This window comes from Pseudophryne corroboree, chromosome 1, assembly GCF_028390025.1.
Source record: "Pseudophryne corroboree isolate aPseCor3 chromosome 1, aPseCor3.hap2, whole genome shotgun sequence".
Lineage (NCBI taxonomy): Eukaryota > Metazoa > Chordata > Amphibia > Anura > Myobatrachidae > Pseudophryne > Pseudophryne corroboree.
Window position 1 is genome coordinate 617,021,547 of NC_086444.1, and position 15,541 is coordinate 617,037,087.

At 48.5% G+C, this 15,541-nt stretch overlaps 1 protein-coding gene across 4 annotated transcripts in view; it reads right to left on the reverse strand.

The window, feature by feature from the left end:
• Window positions 1–3,175: 3,175 nt before the first annotated feature.
• Window positions 3,176–15,541, reverse strand: part of LOC134902970 (survival motor neuron protein-like) — a 74,905-nt gene continuing 62,539 nt past the window's right edge. For 3 of the 4 annotated variants that reach the window (XM_063914433.1, XM_063914430.1, XM_063914432.1), the window contains 2 exons: window positions 5,055–5,129; window positions 3,176–3,357 (listed from right to left, as the gene is read on the reverse strand). In XM_063914433.1, the coding sequence (XP_063770503.1) occupies window positions 5,064–5,129 (66 nt within the window). In that variant the 3' untranslated portion in view covers window positions 3,176–3,357; window positions 5,055–5,063. Of the gene's footprint in view, window positions 3,358–5,053; window positions 5,130–15,541 lie in introns of those variants that run through there. The other variant, XM_063914431.1, reaches the window with a different exon arrangement.

Below are 15,541 nucleotides of genomic sequence, written 5' to 3' on the forward strand. Positions count from 1 at the left end.
CTCTTTCCTGCACCAATCCCTAAGCCACACATTTACCTCCCTAATCTCCCTCTGCCTCCCTGGACTAGCGCGTGGCACGGGTAATATTTCAGAGAATATTACCTTAGATGTCCTTGCCTTAAGTTTCTTTCCTAAGTCCCTATAGTCTTTCTTAAGGACATCCCACCTTCCGCTAACTTTGTCATTGGTGCCAACGTGCACCAAGACCGCTGGGTCTTTCCCAGCCCCTCCCAACAATCTATCTACCCGGTCCACGATGTGCCGTACCCGAGCACCCGGGAGACAATAGACTGTACGGCGATCACGGTCCCAGTAGCAGATTGCCCTATCTGCCTTCCTGATGATAGAATCCCCTACCACCACCATCTGACTAGGTACCTCACTATCTTTTATCCCAACTGCGCCAGAGGGACCGCTCCTCTGGATGCTAGAGGGAGCAGTCTCCTCCGGCACCGTCATTTCTTCACTATCATCCTCCGATTCCTCGTCCAGTCGGGCAAATTTGTTAGGGTTTGATAGTTCGGAGATGTCGAGCCTCCCCCTCTTTTTCTTCCTTCTAACTGTGACCCAGCTGGCTACCTGATCATCATCCTCTTCTACCAGTGACCCCTCCCACAACTCCTCCACCGTTCTGTCTAAACTTCGCTCGAGATTGTGAATCTCCCTCAGTCGCATAACGGTTTGCTCTAGATCAGTTACCTGGGCTTCCAGGGCAACCGTTCGCACACACCTCGTGCAGATGTAATCACACTGGGCCGGTAGCTCCAGGTGTGCATACATCTTGCACGACATGCACTGAGTGAGGTCCCCAATCACAGCCCCTCCCATATTGTTTGTAAGGTCTAACTCCCTGTTACTCTCAAAGAAAAAGAAGCAAAAAGAAAAAGTAGAAGACAAACAATCTCACTTATACAATAATTAAGCTGGCTTATACTTATCTATCTTTGTGCGGTTCTTGGTGCTTCACTTTTATGCAGCCGTAGTACTCCAGTGCCCCCTCTGAGTGGGACCTCTCATGCGGCACCGATACTCCACTTAGCAGTTGCAGTTGTTCCAGCTCACTGCACCTCCTTTTCACTCGGCTTCCAGCTCCTGCTTTTGCTGTTACCAACTCGCACTGTGTGCTCGGGGGAGGGGACGCTTCGGCAGACAAGATGTTAATATATCTTGTCGATGTCTCTTCCTGCTTCATCTCGGTAATGAGGCAAAGCAGGAAGTGTTATATCGACACGATGCGTGCCGCTATAATACATTTACCCAATAGTTCCAAACCGGGTCAAGCCCAGGACAGCTCCATTTCCACTGTGGCTCTGACCCAGATTACTACGGGGTTAGAGCAGTTTATACTGCACACGGGTGCAGTGGCGCTGGGAAGCGCAGTAGAGAATCTGGCTTAGCCCCCTGATGTCACTGACCCTGCCTCCAGATTGTGTCATCTCTGCTGGAAACACCCAGGTGCATCGTCATCCTACCCATGCTGTAAATGAGAGCCTGGTTGGACGAGCCAGCTTACCTGTTTACACTGCTCCTTAACCTGGGTCCTACAAGATAGTTGGGGTGGATTCCAAGGTCACCGGACCCGGATTAACCCTTTTCCACTGAGCCGTGACCCGGGTTATCATGGCAATAACCCTGGTTTTAGCGGCAGTGGGAAAGGGGTATATGGTAACCATCCTCTCTGCACCACACCCAAGCCTCATACAAGCAGCATGTTTTAGTTTTCACAAGAGCTAACCAAAACTGTACAGACAGACTTCTGGGTTTATAGTAAAACTATACTAGTACTATACAATAATTTACATGAAAAGAGCCTTAGTTGGTACACTGTCAACGGCCAAATCCAATGACAACAACAAAAGTTCCACAAGCAATCTCCACGGAAGTTGTGTGGTTGGCGTGAGCCGTCATATGGCAAACATTTGAACAGGCCTGAAAAATAAGCCAGTCAATAATATGCCCATTTTGCAAACAAATCGAAGGAAAGTAGAGACCAATGTACAAATTGCCAAACCAGCAGGGCAATTATATTAATATGGTACGAAACTCATTGTCCTTTTACATAATTCTTCTTTATCAGAAAATGGTATAATGACAACAGAATAAATACCTCAAAACACCAACCCTTGTCTGAGATGCGTATATATTTTGTATTTGTGCGCATACTGCTTGCACTGAAATAACATTATGTAGGCTAGCTTATTTCATATCAGAAATAGAATATACTGTATGTCAGCCTAACAAGCAGTAATGTTAGAGAAATGCAGCTGCTCTGATTTATTATTAATACAACTCTTGTTTAGGCAGAAAATACATAATTGAAAATTATAGAGGGTGATGTTTGCAGAAAGCGGCCTTATCCGAGGGGCAAGAGATAGGGTCACAGATAATGCGTCAGTGCCTATCCTGCCTCCTCCAACCTATTACTTCTGATCCTGACACACTGCCTGATCTGACATGTTTTTACAATTTCATTCAATTTGTCAATGCTACCAGACTAAGGCTGAAAGCTTTATGTATACACCATTAGTAACCTCTTGTTTTGGTGGTGTAGCAGTTTAAAGACTGATACATGGACATGTTTACTTTTTGGGTCAACTAATAACCACTTTAGATTGTAAATGCGTGTGAGCAGGGCGATCTTCCCTTTGTCTTCCCTACATAATTATGCTGTCTGCTTAATGAACTGTAATTATGTATTCATGTTAAACTCTACTAGTCTGTAGTCATGCAAAATACTGTTGTATTTTGTATCGTGTTGGGGTCAGGTGACCAGCGGTAGGGATCCCGGCGGTCAGCATACCGACACAGGGATCCAGGCCGCCATGATGCCGGCAGGGGGGCGAGCGCATCAAAGCCCCTTACGGGCTCACTACGCTCGCCACGCTGCACTCGCCACAGGTTCTATTCCCACTCTATGGGTGTCGTGGACACCCATGAGTGGGAATAGCCCTGGGCCCCCTGCCGACATTCTGGTGGCCGGGATCTCGTCATCGGTATGCTGACTGCCGGGATCCCGACCGCCGATCACCTGACTACATCCCTTTGTATCAGCTGTATCCCACTTGTTTGGCGCTATGGAACCCTTGGGACATCTTTTAAATAAATGCATGGACTTAAATTAGTAAGAGAGAGAGAAAATATGTTATTGTGTGAAAGATAAAGAAAATGTGGCAAGAACTGGAAACAACATTTTATTATAGCACTTCCGATATATAGTACTTGTAATTGGGTTTCTCAACAAGTATGAGTGAGCATTTACAGGGAACAGGGGAGATGAAGGCAGAGGAGGCTGTCCAAGAGGCAATGTAGAATTAAGCGGTGTCCTGCCTTCTCCATGGGAGAGATAATCCTTTTGTCCTAAAGAGAAAAATGGAATACAAGGAAAAAAATAACAATAATTAAGCATTTCTATTTAAAAGAACATCCTGTCATTCTACTACACTGATCTCTTTATACAGAGGATATAAAAGTTATGTCATACTGATCATGATACACATCTCTATGTGAATCCTATATAATAAAAGGTTAAGGCTGCTCCTCACCTATGTTATGTGCGCACATGGACCAAATGACTGAAAGCTGAAAGTGATACTGCAGGGAGATGTTACAGCCTCCTACCCTGCTTCTGCTAATATTAATACTGATCTGACTGTTTCATACTTGCTGCATACAGAGAGAGAGGGGGCTGGGGAGAGAGAGAGTGGGTGTAGGGGCAGATAAGGACTGGGGGAGAAAGAGAGAGCACGGTAGGGTTGGGGCAGATAGGGACTGTGGAGATAGAAGGGGAGTAGGGGTAGATAGGGACTGGGGAGAGAGTGGAGTGGTAGGGGCAGATAGGGACAGTGGAGAGAGAAGGGGAGTAGGGGTAGACAGGGACTGGGGAGAGAGTAGAGTAGTAGGGTAGATAGGGACACTTGAGAGAGAGATATGCAGATGTTTTCAATATAGTCACCTCATGTGGTGTTGCCACTGGAAGGTGCCCAATGGAGCTCTGTTTGGACATGGACATACACCCTATGTACACTGTACCCCCACCATTTACTACCCCTATATAAACAATGCACCCCCATACCCCTCCATATAGTCCCCCCCTATACACAGGGCACCCACTCCTCTATATATACTGCTCCCGCCATATACCGCATACTCTGCACCCCCTCCTTATACTATGCTGCAATGCCAGGCTGCCTGCCATTCTGGGACTTGGCAAAAAAACGGGTGCAGGAATCAACAGATGGTTCCGCAGTGCTCAGAACCGAGGGTCCGGGGACACGTGTGGCCACTTAGCAGGAGGAGAAGGTGAATCAGTCCGGCAGGAAGGGGTGAGACACTGTGTGGGGTGAGCAGTGCGGTGACCGGGAGGAGGAGGGGTCGGTGCTGGGGCAGCAGATGATGCAGGTATGGAGGAGGCAGATAACCGGCTCAGCTGCTTTATATATATTGTGCTCCGGTGGAGGGGTGGGGTCCTTTAATAGCCCCTACCACACCCAGCACAGGTCATGCACAGACCCCTCTGGCCAGTTGCTGGTGGCTACTGTCCTTCTCTACCTACATATTGGCCTGGAGCTGTGTGGGGACTGGTGAGTTTACATGAGCCAGTACTGGTGTATATAGTGCCAGCATCATTATAGCCTGCCCATTACAGATATACAGCATCTATATAAATAAAAGCTAACGCTTCACACACACACACACACACACACACACACACACACACACACACACACACTGAGCATGACAGAGCTGCGGCTCCTAGCAGCAGGACTTCCAGAAACCCGGCAGCTCCTGTGTAAGTAGTGACCACCTCCCTCCATAATCTGGCCCTGGTGCCCATCATATTTATGGGCTCTTAACTAGTCAAGGATAAACACCCAACTTGTTTCTGTGAGGCAGACGTACTACGCTTTGGAAAGAGATAAATACCAGCCAATCAGCTCCTGTCATTTTTCAAACACAGCCTGTAACATGGCAGGAGCTGATTGGCTGGTACGCCATCATTCTCCAAGGCTTAGTCCATCTCCCCAGAGAGTGCTGGCACTGAAGACGCTGCTCACCTTATCATGCTATTTTCTCCTGGGCCCCTTTTTAAGGTTGGGTCTCAAAGCTTCAGCGCGGCCCTGCTTGAGGCCCTTAAAAACAAGTAGTATATTAACAATACTAGTAAGTAATAAGAGCATTACATTTGCTGGAATTAGCATGGAGATGAATGTACATTTAAACACAGGAGTCAAGGAATAATAATATTTTGCATATTAATTTGTCAAATACAGTTTCATAGAGAGTGACATTAACATTCTTTAAATGATGCAGTAGGTATCCAACAACATATGTGTGGTATGTGTATGTCTCCTTTCCCATAAACCATACAGTGCTGTGCACGTACTGTATTTACAGGTAATAATGTAGAAGAGGTTGTGGGGAGGTGCACAGTGCACTGAAATGAGGTGGCTCACTGCAGATAAGAAGTCAGGAAAGTGCTTAGACATAAGACCACAAAATAGAGATCTATATAGAAGGTGATAACAAAGGCTGCGCGGTATGCACTCAAAACTGTAATTGAAAAATGCACCATGTCGACACTGACAAAATGTCGATATGTTCAAAATGTCAACAGTATGCATGCCTACATTATCAACATACTAGCATTAGGGTTAGGCTGCGGTTAGGGTCAGTATTGTCGACATTCACACAGTTCGCTTGCATAGTGTCGACATGCTGAACATGTTAACATTATTTCAGTGTCGACATGGAGACCACATTGGCGCACACTGTTGGCATTCAGACCATGTCAAAAATGTCACGTTGAAATGCTGAATGTTGACGTTGTGATTGTATAACTCGTACACCTCACCCGGCTGTACAGTGCATGCTTTACTTTGTATGTGCTAACTGTATTGTCGGGATATGTGAGACACAGACAGAAGACTCTTATGTGGCACGCTTGTTAAAATGATAAAATAAGATTTTACTCACAGGTAAATCTATTTCTCGTAGTCCGTAGTGGATGCTGGGAACTCCGTAAGGACCATGGGGAACAGACGGGCTCCGCAGGAGACTGGGCACTCTATAAGAAAGATTTGGTACTATCTGGTCTGCACTGGCTCCTCCCTCTATGCCCCTCCTCCAGACCTCAGTTAGGATACTGTGCCCGGAAGAGCTGACACAATAAGGAAGGATTTTGAATCCCGGGTAAGACTCATACCAGCCACACCAATCACACCGTATAACTCGTGATACTATACCCAGTTAACAGTATGAAATATAACAGAGCCTCTCAACAGATGGCTCAACAATAACCCTTTAGTTAGGCAATAACTATATACAAGTATTGCAGACAATCCGCACTTGGGATGGGCGCCCAGCATCCACTACGGACTACGAGAAATAGATTTACCGGTGAGTAAAATCTTATTTTCTCTGACATCCTAGTGGATGCTGGGAACTCCGTAAGGACCATGGGGATTATACCAAAGCTCCCAAACGGGCGGGAGAGTGCGGATGACTCTGCAGCACCGAATGAGAGAACTCAAGGTCCTCCTCAGCCAGGGTATCAAATTTGTAGAATTTAGCAAACGTGTTTGCCCCTGACCAAGTTGCAGCTCGGCAAAGTTGTAAAGCCGAGACCCCTCGGGCAGCTGCCCAAGATGAGCCCACCTTCCTCGTGGAATGGGCTTTCACTGATTTAGGATGCGGCAATCCAGCCGCAGAATGCTCCAGCTGAATTGTGCTACAAATTCAGCGAGCAATAGTCTGCTTAGAAGCAGGAGCACCTATTTTGTTGGGTGCCTACAGGATAAGAAGCGAGTCAGTTTTCCTGACTCCAGCCGTCCTGGAAATATAATTTTTTAAGGCCCTGACTACGTCCAGTAACTTGGAATCCTCCAAGTCCCCAGTAGCCGCAGGCACTACAATAGGTTGGTTCAAGTGAAAAGCTGATACCACCTTAGGGAGAAACTGGGGACGAGTCCTCAATTCTACCCTATCCATATGGAAAATCAGATAAGGGCTTTTACATGACAAAGCCGCCAATTCTGACACACGCCTGGCCGAAGCCAAGGCCAATAACATGACCACTTTCCACGTGAGATATTTCAGATCCACAGTTTTAAGTGGCTCAAACCAATGTGATTTCAGGAAACTCAACACCACGTTGAGATCCCACGGTGCCACAGGAGGCACAAAAGGGGGCTGAATATGTAGCACTCCCTTTACAAAAGTCTGAACTTCAGGCAGTGAAGCCAGTTCTTTCTGGAAGAAAATCGACAGAGCCGAAATCTGGACCTTAATGGAACCCAATTTCAGGCCCATAGTCACTCCCGACTGTAGGAAGTGCAGAAAACGACCCAGCTGAAATTCCTCTGTTGGGGCCTTCCTGGCCTCACACCACGCAACATATTTTCGCCAAATACGGTGATAATGGTTTGCGGTTACTTCTTTCCTGGCTTTTATCAGAGTAGGAATGACTTCCTCCGGAATGCCCTTTTGCTTTAGGATCCGGAATTCAACCGCCATGCCGTCCAACGCAGCCGCGGTAAGTCTTGGAACAGACAGGGCCCCTGCTGTAGCAGATCCTGTCTGAGCGGTAGAGGCCATGGGTCCTCTGATATTATTTCTGTAAGTTCTGGGTACCAAGCTCTTCTTGGCCCATCCGGAACCACGAGTATCGTTCTTCCTCCTCGTTTTCTTATTATTCTCAGTACCCTTGGTATGAGAGGCAGAGGAGGGAATACATAAACCGACTGGTACACCCACGGTGTCACTAGAGCGTCCACAGCTATTGCCTGAGGGTCCCTTGACCTGGCGCAATATCTAGTTTTTTGTTTAGGCGGGACGCCATCATGTCCACCTGTGGCCTTTCCCAACGGTTTACCAACAGTTGGAAGACTTCTGGATGAAGTCCCCACTCTCCCGGGTGTCGGTCGTGTCTGCTAAGGAAGTCTGCTTCCCAGTTGTCCACTCCCGGAATGAACACTGCTGACAGTGCTAAGACGTGATTTTCCGCCCATCGGAGAATCCTTGTGGCTTCTGCCATCGCCATCCTGCTTCTTGTGCCGCCCTGTCTGTTTACATGGGCGACTGCCGTGATGTTGTCTGATTGGATCAGTACCGGCTGGTTTTGAAGCAGAGGCCTTGCCAGACTTAGGGCATTGTAAATGGCCCTCAGTTCCAGAATATTTATGTGTAGGGACGACTCCTGACTTGTCCTTGGAAGTTTCTTCCCTGTGTGACTGCCCCCCAGCCTCGAAGGCTGGCATCCGTGGTTACCAGGACCCAGTCCTGTATGCCGAATCTGCGGCCCTCTTGAAGATGAGCACTCTGCAGCCACCACAGTAGAGATACCCTGGTCCTTGGAGACAGGGTTATCAGCCGATGCATCTGAAGATGCGATCCCGACCACTTGTTCAAGAGGTCCCAGTAAAAGGTTCTTGTATGGAACCTGCCGAATGCAATTTTTCTTCGTAAGAAGCTACCATTTTTCCCAGGACTCGTGTGCAGTGATGCACCGATACCTGTTTTGGTTTCAGGAGGTCTCTGACTAGAGATGACAGCTCCTTGGCTTTCTCCTGCAGGAGAAACACTTTTTTCTGTTCTGTGTCCAGAACCATCCCCAGGAACAGTAGGCGTGTGGTAGGAACCAGCTGTGACTTTGGAATGTATAGAATCCATCCGTGCTGCTGTAGCACTTCCCGAGATAGTGCTACTCCGACCAACAACTGCTCCTTGGACCTCGCCTTTATAAGGAGATCGTCTAAGTACGGGATAATTAAAACTCCCTTTTTTCGAAGGAGTATCATCATTTCTGCCATTACCTTGGTAAAGACCCTCGGTGCCGTGGACAGTCCAAACGGCAGTGTTTGGAATTGGTAATGGCAATCCTGTACCACAAATCTGAGGTACTCCTGATGAGGATGGTAAATGGGGACATGTAGGTAAGCATCCTTGATGTCCAGGGATACCATGTAATCCCCCTCCTCCAGGCTTGCAATAACCGCCCTGAGCGATTCCATCTTGAACTTGAATTTTTTAATGTATGTGTTCAAGGATTTCAAATTTAAAATGGGTCTCACCGAACCGTCCGGTTTCGGTACCACAACCAGTGTGGAATAGTAACCCCGTCCTTGTTGAAGTAGGGGCACCTTGACTATCACCTGCTGGGAATACAGCTTGTGAATTGCCTCTAGCACAGCCTCCCTGCCTGAGGGAGTTGTCGGCAAGGCAGATTTGAGGAAACGGCGGGGGAGAGACGCCTCGAATTCCAGCTTGTACCCCTGAGATACTACTTGAAGGATCCAGGGATCCACCTGTGAGCGAGCCCACTGATCGCTGAAATTTTTGAGGCGGCCCCCCACCGTACCTGGCTACGCCTGTGGAGCCCCCGCGTCATGCGGTGGACTCAGAGGAAGCGGGGGAAGAATTTTGATTCTGGGAACTGGCTGACTGGTGCAGCTTTTTCCCTCTTCCCTCGTCTCTGTGCAGAAAGGAAGCGCCTTTGACCCGCTTGCTTTTCTGAAGCCGAAAGGACTGTACCTGATAATACAGTGCTTTTCTTAGGCTGTGAGGAAACCTGAGGTAAAAAATTCTCATCCCAGCTGTTGCTGTGGATACGAGGTCCCAGAGACCATCCCCAAACAATTCCTCACGCTTATAAGGCTCTATGTGCCTTTTAAAGTCAGCATCACCTGTCCAGTGTCGGGTCTCTAATACCCTCCTGACAGAATGGACATTGCAATAATACTGGATGCCAGCCGGCAAAATATCCCTCTGTGCATCCCTCATATATAAGACGACGTCTTATGTTCGCAAAATAGTATCCCTGTTTGAAAGGGTTACAGACCACGCTGCAGCAGCACTATCTGCAGGTCTCAGTCTAGTACCTGAGTGTGTAAATACAGACTTCAGGATAGCCTCCTGCTATTTATCAGCAGGTACCTTCAAAGTGGCCGTATCCTAAGACGGCAGTGCCACCTTTTTTGACAAACGTGTGAGCGCCTTATCCACCCTAGGGGATATCTCCCAGCGTAACTTATCCTCTGGCGGGAAAGGGTACGCCATCAGTAACTTTTTAGAAATTACCAGTTTCTTATCGGGGGAACCCACGCTTTTTCACACTTCATTCACTCATTTGATGGGGGAACAAAACACTGCCTGCTTTTTCTCCCCACACATAAAACCCTTTTTTGTTTTTAGTGGTACTTGGGTTAATGTCAGAAATGTGTAACACATTTTGTATTGCCGGGATCATGTAACGGATGTTCCTAGTGGATTGTGTATATGTCTCAACCTCGTCGACACTGGAGTCAGACTCCGTGTCGACATCTGTGTCTGCCATCTGAGGGAGCGGGCGTTTTTAAGCCCCTGATGGCCTTTGAGACGCCTGGGCAGGCGCGGGCTGAGAAGCCGGCTGTCCCATAGCTGTTACGTCATCCAGCCTTTTATGTAAGGAGTTGACACTGTCGGTTAATACCTTCCACCTATCCATCCACTCTGGTGTCGGCCCACAGGGGGCGACATCTCATTTATCGGCATCTGCTCCGCCTCCACATAAGCCTCCTCATCAAACATGTCGACACAGCCGTACCGACACACCGCACACACACAGGGAATGCTCTGACTGAGGACAGGACCCCACACAGCCCTTTGGGGAGACAGAGAGAGAGTATGCCAGCACACACCGGAGCGCTATATAATGTAGGGATAAACACTATCACTGAGTGAATTTTCCCCAATAGCTGCTTGTATAAACAATATTGCGCCTAAATTTAGTGCCCACCCTCTCTTTTTAACCCTTTGAGCCTGAAAACTACAGGGGAGAGCCTGGGGAGCTGTCTTCCAGCTACACTGTGAAGAGAAAATGGCGCCGGTGTGCTGAGGAAGATGGCTCCGCCCCTTTTTCGGCGGACTTTTCTCCCGCTTTTTTCTGTATTCTGGCAGGGGTAATTACCACATATATAGCCTCTGGGGCTATATATTGTGGCTATTTTGCCAGCCAAGGTGTTTTTATTGCTGCTCAGGGCGCCCCCCCCCCCAGCGCCCTGCACCCTCAGTGACCGGAGTGTGAAGTGTGTATGAGGAGCAATGGCGCACAGCTGCAGTGCTGTGCGCTACCTTGGTGAAGACTGAAGTCTTCTGCCGCCGATTTTCCGGACCATCTTCATGCTTCTGGCTCTGTAAGGGGGACGGCGGCGCGGCTCCGGGAACGAACACCAAGGACGGGTCCTGCGGTCGATCCCTCTGGGGCTAATGGTGTCCAGTAGCCTAAGAAGCCCAAGCTAGCTGCAAGCAGGTAGGTTCGCTTCTTCTCCCCTTAGTCCCTCGATGCAGTGAGCCTGTTGCCAGCAGTTCTCACTGTAAAATAAAAAACCTAATTTAAACTTTCTTTCTAGAAGCTCAGGAGAGCCCCTAGTGTGCAACCAGCTCGGGCCGGGCACAGAAATCTAACTGAGGTCTGGAGGAGGGGCATAGAGGGAGGAGCCAGTGCACACCAGAGAGTACCAAATCTTTCTTATAGAGTGCCCAGTCTCCTGCGGAGCCCGTCTATTCCCCATGGTCCTTACGGAGTTCCCAGCATCCACTAGGACGTCAGAGAAATATTAGTACTTAACCTCTATTTTTAAGAATAATCTAAATAGGGGACAGACAAACATATCAAATTGTCGCAGCTTGTCTGTAACATAGCCTAGGTACACACTGCAGCAACAGGCAATCTGGCTGATTTCTCTTCAGCCTGACTGCCAGTACACACTGCATGACATAATATTGTCCCGTCTTCATTAGCATACACCAGGTCACATGAGAAATCGTCCGGCTGACCGCGCAACACGGCCAGCTGAACGACGTAGCATGCGACCACAGGAGCGCGCAAATCACCTGTACACACTTTTACGAAATGGCAGATCGCCTCGATATCGCTCCAATATGTACCCGGCCTTATGTACTGAAATATACAGATTCAAAATATGTATAATTATTAATATATATCTCAGAAATGGAGAATATCCACATCTAACGCTAGGTACACACCTATACAACTGTATGTCTGGTGCTTGCTAAGCCCTACATGAAAAATAAGAATTTACTCACCGGTAATTCTATTTCTCGTAGTCCGTAGTGGATGCTGGGAACTCCGTAAGGACCATGGGGAATAGCGGGCTCCGAAGGAGGCTGGGCACTCTAGAAAGATTTCAGACTACCTGGTGTGCACTGGCTCCTCCCACTATGACCCTCCTCCAAGCCTCAGTTAGGATACTGTGCCCGGACGAGCGTACACAATAGGGAAGGATTTTGAATCCCGGGTAAGACTCATACCAGCCACACCAATCACACCGTACAACTCGTGATATGAAACCCAGTTAACAGTATGAAACAACTGAGCCTCTCAACAGATGGCTCAACAATAACCCGATTTAGTTAACAATAACTATGTACAAGTATTGCAGATAAACCGCACTTGGGATGGGCGCCCAGCATCCACTACGGACTACGAGAAATAGAATTACCGGTGAGTAAATTCTTATTTTCTCTGACGTCCTAGTGGATGCTGGGAACTCCGTAAGGACCATGGGGATTATACCAAAGCTCCCAAACGGGCGGGAGAGTGCGGATGACTCTGCAACACCGAATGAGAGAACTCCAGGTCCTCCTCAGCCAGGGTATCAAATTTATAGAATTTTGCAAACGTGTTTGCCCCTGACCAAGTAGCAGCTCTGCAAAGTTGTAAAGCCGAGACCCCTCGGGCAGCCGCCCAAGATGAGCCCACCTTCCTTGTGGAATGGGCATTGACAGATTTTGGCTGTGGCAGGCCTGCCACAGAATGTGCAAGTTGAATTGTACTACAAATCCAACGAGCAATAGTCTGCTTAGAAGCAGGAGCACCCAGCTTGTTGGGTGCATATAGGATAAACAGCGAGTCAGATTTTCTGACTCCAGCCGTCCTGGAAACATATATTTTCAGGGCCCTGACCACGTCTAACAACTTGGAGTCCTCCAAGTCCCTAGTGGCCGCAGGCACCACAATAGGCTGGTTCAAATGAAACGCTGACACCACCTTAGGGAGAAACTGGGGACGAGTCCTCAATTCTGCCCTATCCATATGGAAAATCAGATAAGGGCTTTTATAAGACAAAGCCGCCAATTCTGATACTCGCCTGGCAGAAGCCAAGGCCAATAACATGACCACCTTCCACGTGAGATATTTCAGATCCACGGTTTTTAGTGGTTCAAACCAATGTGATTTTAAGAAACTCAACACCACGTTGAGATCCCAAGGTGCCACAGGAGGCACATATGGGGGCTGAATATGCAGCACTCCCTTTACAAATGTCTGAACTTCAGGTACTGAAGCTAGTTCTTTCTGAAAGAAAATCGATAGAGCCGAGATCTGTACCTTAATGGAACCCAGTTTTAGGCCCATATTCACTCCTGCTTGCAGGAAATGCAGAAATCGACCTAGTTGAAATTCCTCAGTTGGGGCCTTTTCGGCCTCACACCATGCAACATATTTCCGCCATATGCGGTGATAATGATTTGCTGTAACCTCTCTCCTGGCTTTAATAAGCGTAGGAATGACTTCCTCCGGAATGCCCTTTTCTTTCAGGATCCGGCGTTCAACCGCCATGCCGTCAAACGCAGCCGCGGTAAGTCTTGGAACAGACAGAGCCCCTGCTGTAGCAGGTCTTGTCTTAGCGGCAAAGGCCACGGGTCCTCTGAGATCATCTCTTGAAGTTCCGGGTACCATGTTCTTCTTGGCCAATCCGGAACCACGAGAATTGTGTTTACTCCTCGCTTTCTTATTATTCTCAATACCTTTGGTATGAGAGGCAGCGGAGGGAACACATAAACTGACTGGTACACCCACGGTGTCACCAGAGCGTCCACAGCTATCGCTTGAGGGTCTCTTGACCTGGCGCAATACCTCTCTAGTTTTTTGTTTAGGCGGGACGCCATCATGTCCACCTGTGGACGACCCCACTGATGTACAATCATTTGGAAAACTTCTGGATGAAGTCCCCACTCTCCCGGGAGGAGGTCGTGTCTGCTGAGGAAGTCTGCTTCCCAGTTGTCCACTCCCGGAATGAACACTGCTGACAGTGCTAGTACATGATTTTCCGCCCATCGGAGAATTCTTGTGGCTTCTGTCATTGCCATCCTGCTTCTTGTGCCGCCCTGTCGATTCACATGGGCGACTGCCGTGATGTTGTCTGACTGGATCAGCACCGGCTGGTGTAGGAGCAGGGATTTTGCTTGACTTAGGGCATTGTAGATGGCCCTTAGTTCCAGAATATTTATGTGAAGGGAAGTCTCCTGACTTGTCCATAGTCCTTGGAAGTTTCTTCCCTTTGTGACTGCCCCCCAGCCTCGCAGGCTGGCATCCGTGGTCACCAGGACCCAGTCCTGAATGCCGAATCTGCGACCCTCCAGAAGATGAGCACTCTGCAGCCACCACAGAAGAGACACCCTGGTGCTTGCAGACAGGGTTATCAAGCGATGCATCTGAAGATGCGATCCGGACCACTTGTCCAACAGGTCCCACTGAAAGATTCTGGCATGGAACCTGCCGAATGGAATTGCTTCGTAAGAAGCTACCATCTTTCCCAGGACCCGCGTGCAGTGATGCACCGATACCTGTTTTGGTTTCAGGAGGTCTCTGACTAGAGAAGACAACTCCCTGGCTTTCTCCTCCGGGAGAAACACTTTTTTCTGGACTGTGTCCAGAATCATCCCCAGGAACAGTAGACGTGTCGTCGGGACCAGCTGTGACTTTGGGATATTCAGAATCCAGCTGTGCTGGTTCAGCACTTCCTGAGATAGTGCTACTCCTACCAACAACTGTTCTTCGGACCGTGCCTTTATTAGGAGATCGTCCAAGTACGGGATAATTAAAACTCCCTTTCTTCGAAGGAGTATCATCATTTCCGCCATAACCTTGGTAAATACCCTTGGTGCCGTGGAGAGTCCAAACGGCAGCGTCTGGAATTGGTAATGGCAATCCTGTACCACAAATCTGAGGTACTCCTGGTGAGGATGGTAAATGGGGACATGCAGGTAAGCATCCTTGATGTCCAGGGAAACCATGTAATCCCCCTCGTCCAGGCTTGCAATAACCGCCCTGAGCGATTCCATCTTGAACTTGAATTTTTTTATGTACATGTTCAAGGACTTCAAATTTAAAATGGGTCTCACCGAACCGTCCGGCTTCGGTACCACAAATAGTGTGGAATAGTAACCCCGGCCTTGTTGAAGTAGGGGTACCTTGATTATCACCTGCTGGGAATACAGCTTGTGAATTGCCGCTAGCACCGCCTCCCTGTCTGAGGGAGCAATCGGCAAGGCAGATTTTAGGAACCGGTGGGGTGGAGCCGACTCGAATTCCAGCATGTATCCCTGAGATACTACTTGAAGGATCCAGGGATCCACCTGTGAGCGAGCCCACTGATTGCTGAAATTTCTGAGGCGGGCCCCCACCGTACCTGGCTCCACCTGTGGAGCCCCACCGTCATGCGGCGGACTTGGAAGAGGAAGCGGGAGAGGACTTTTGTTCCTG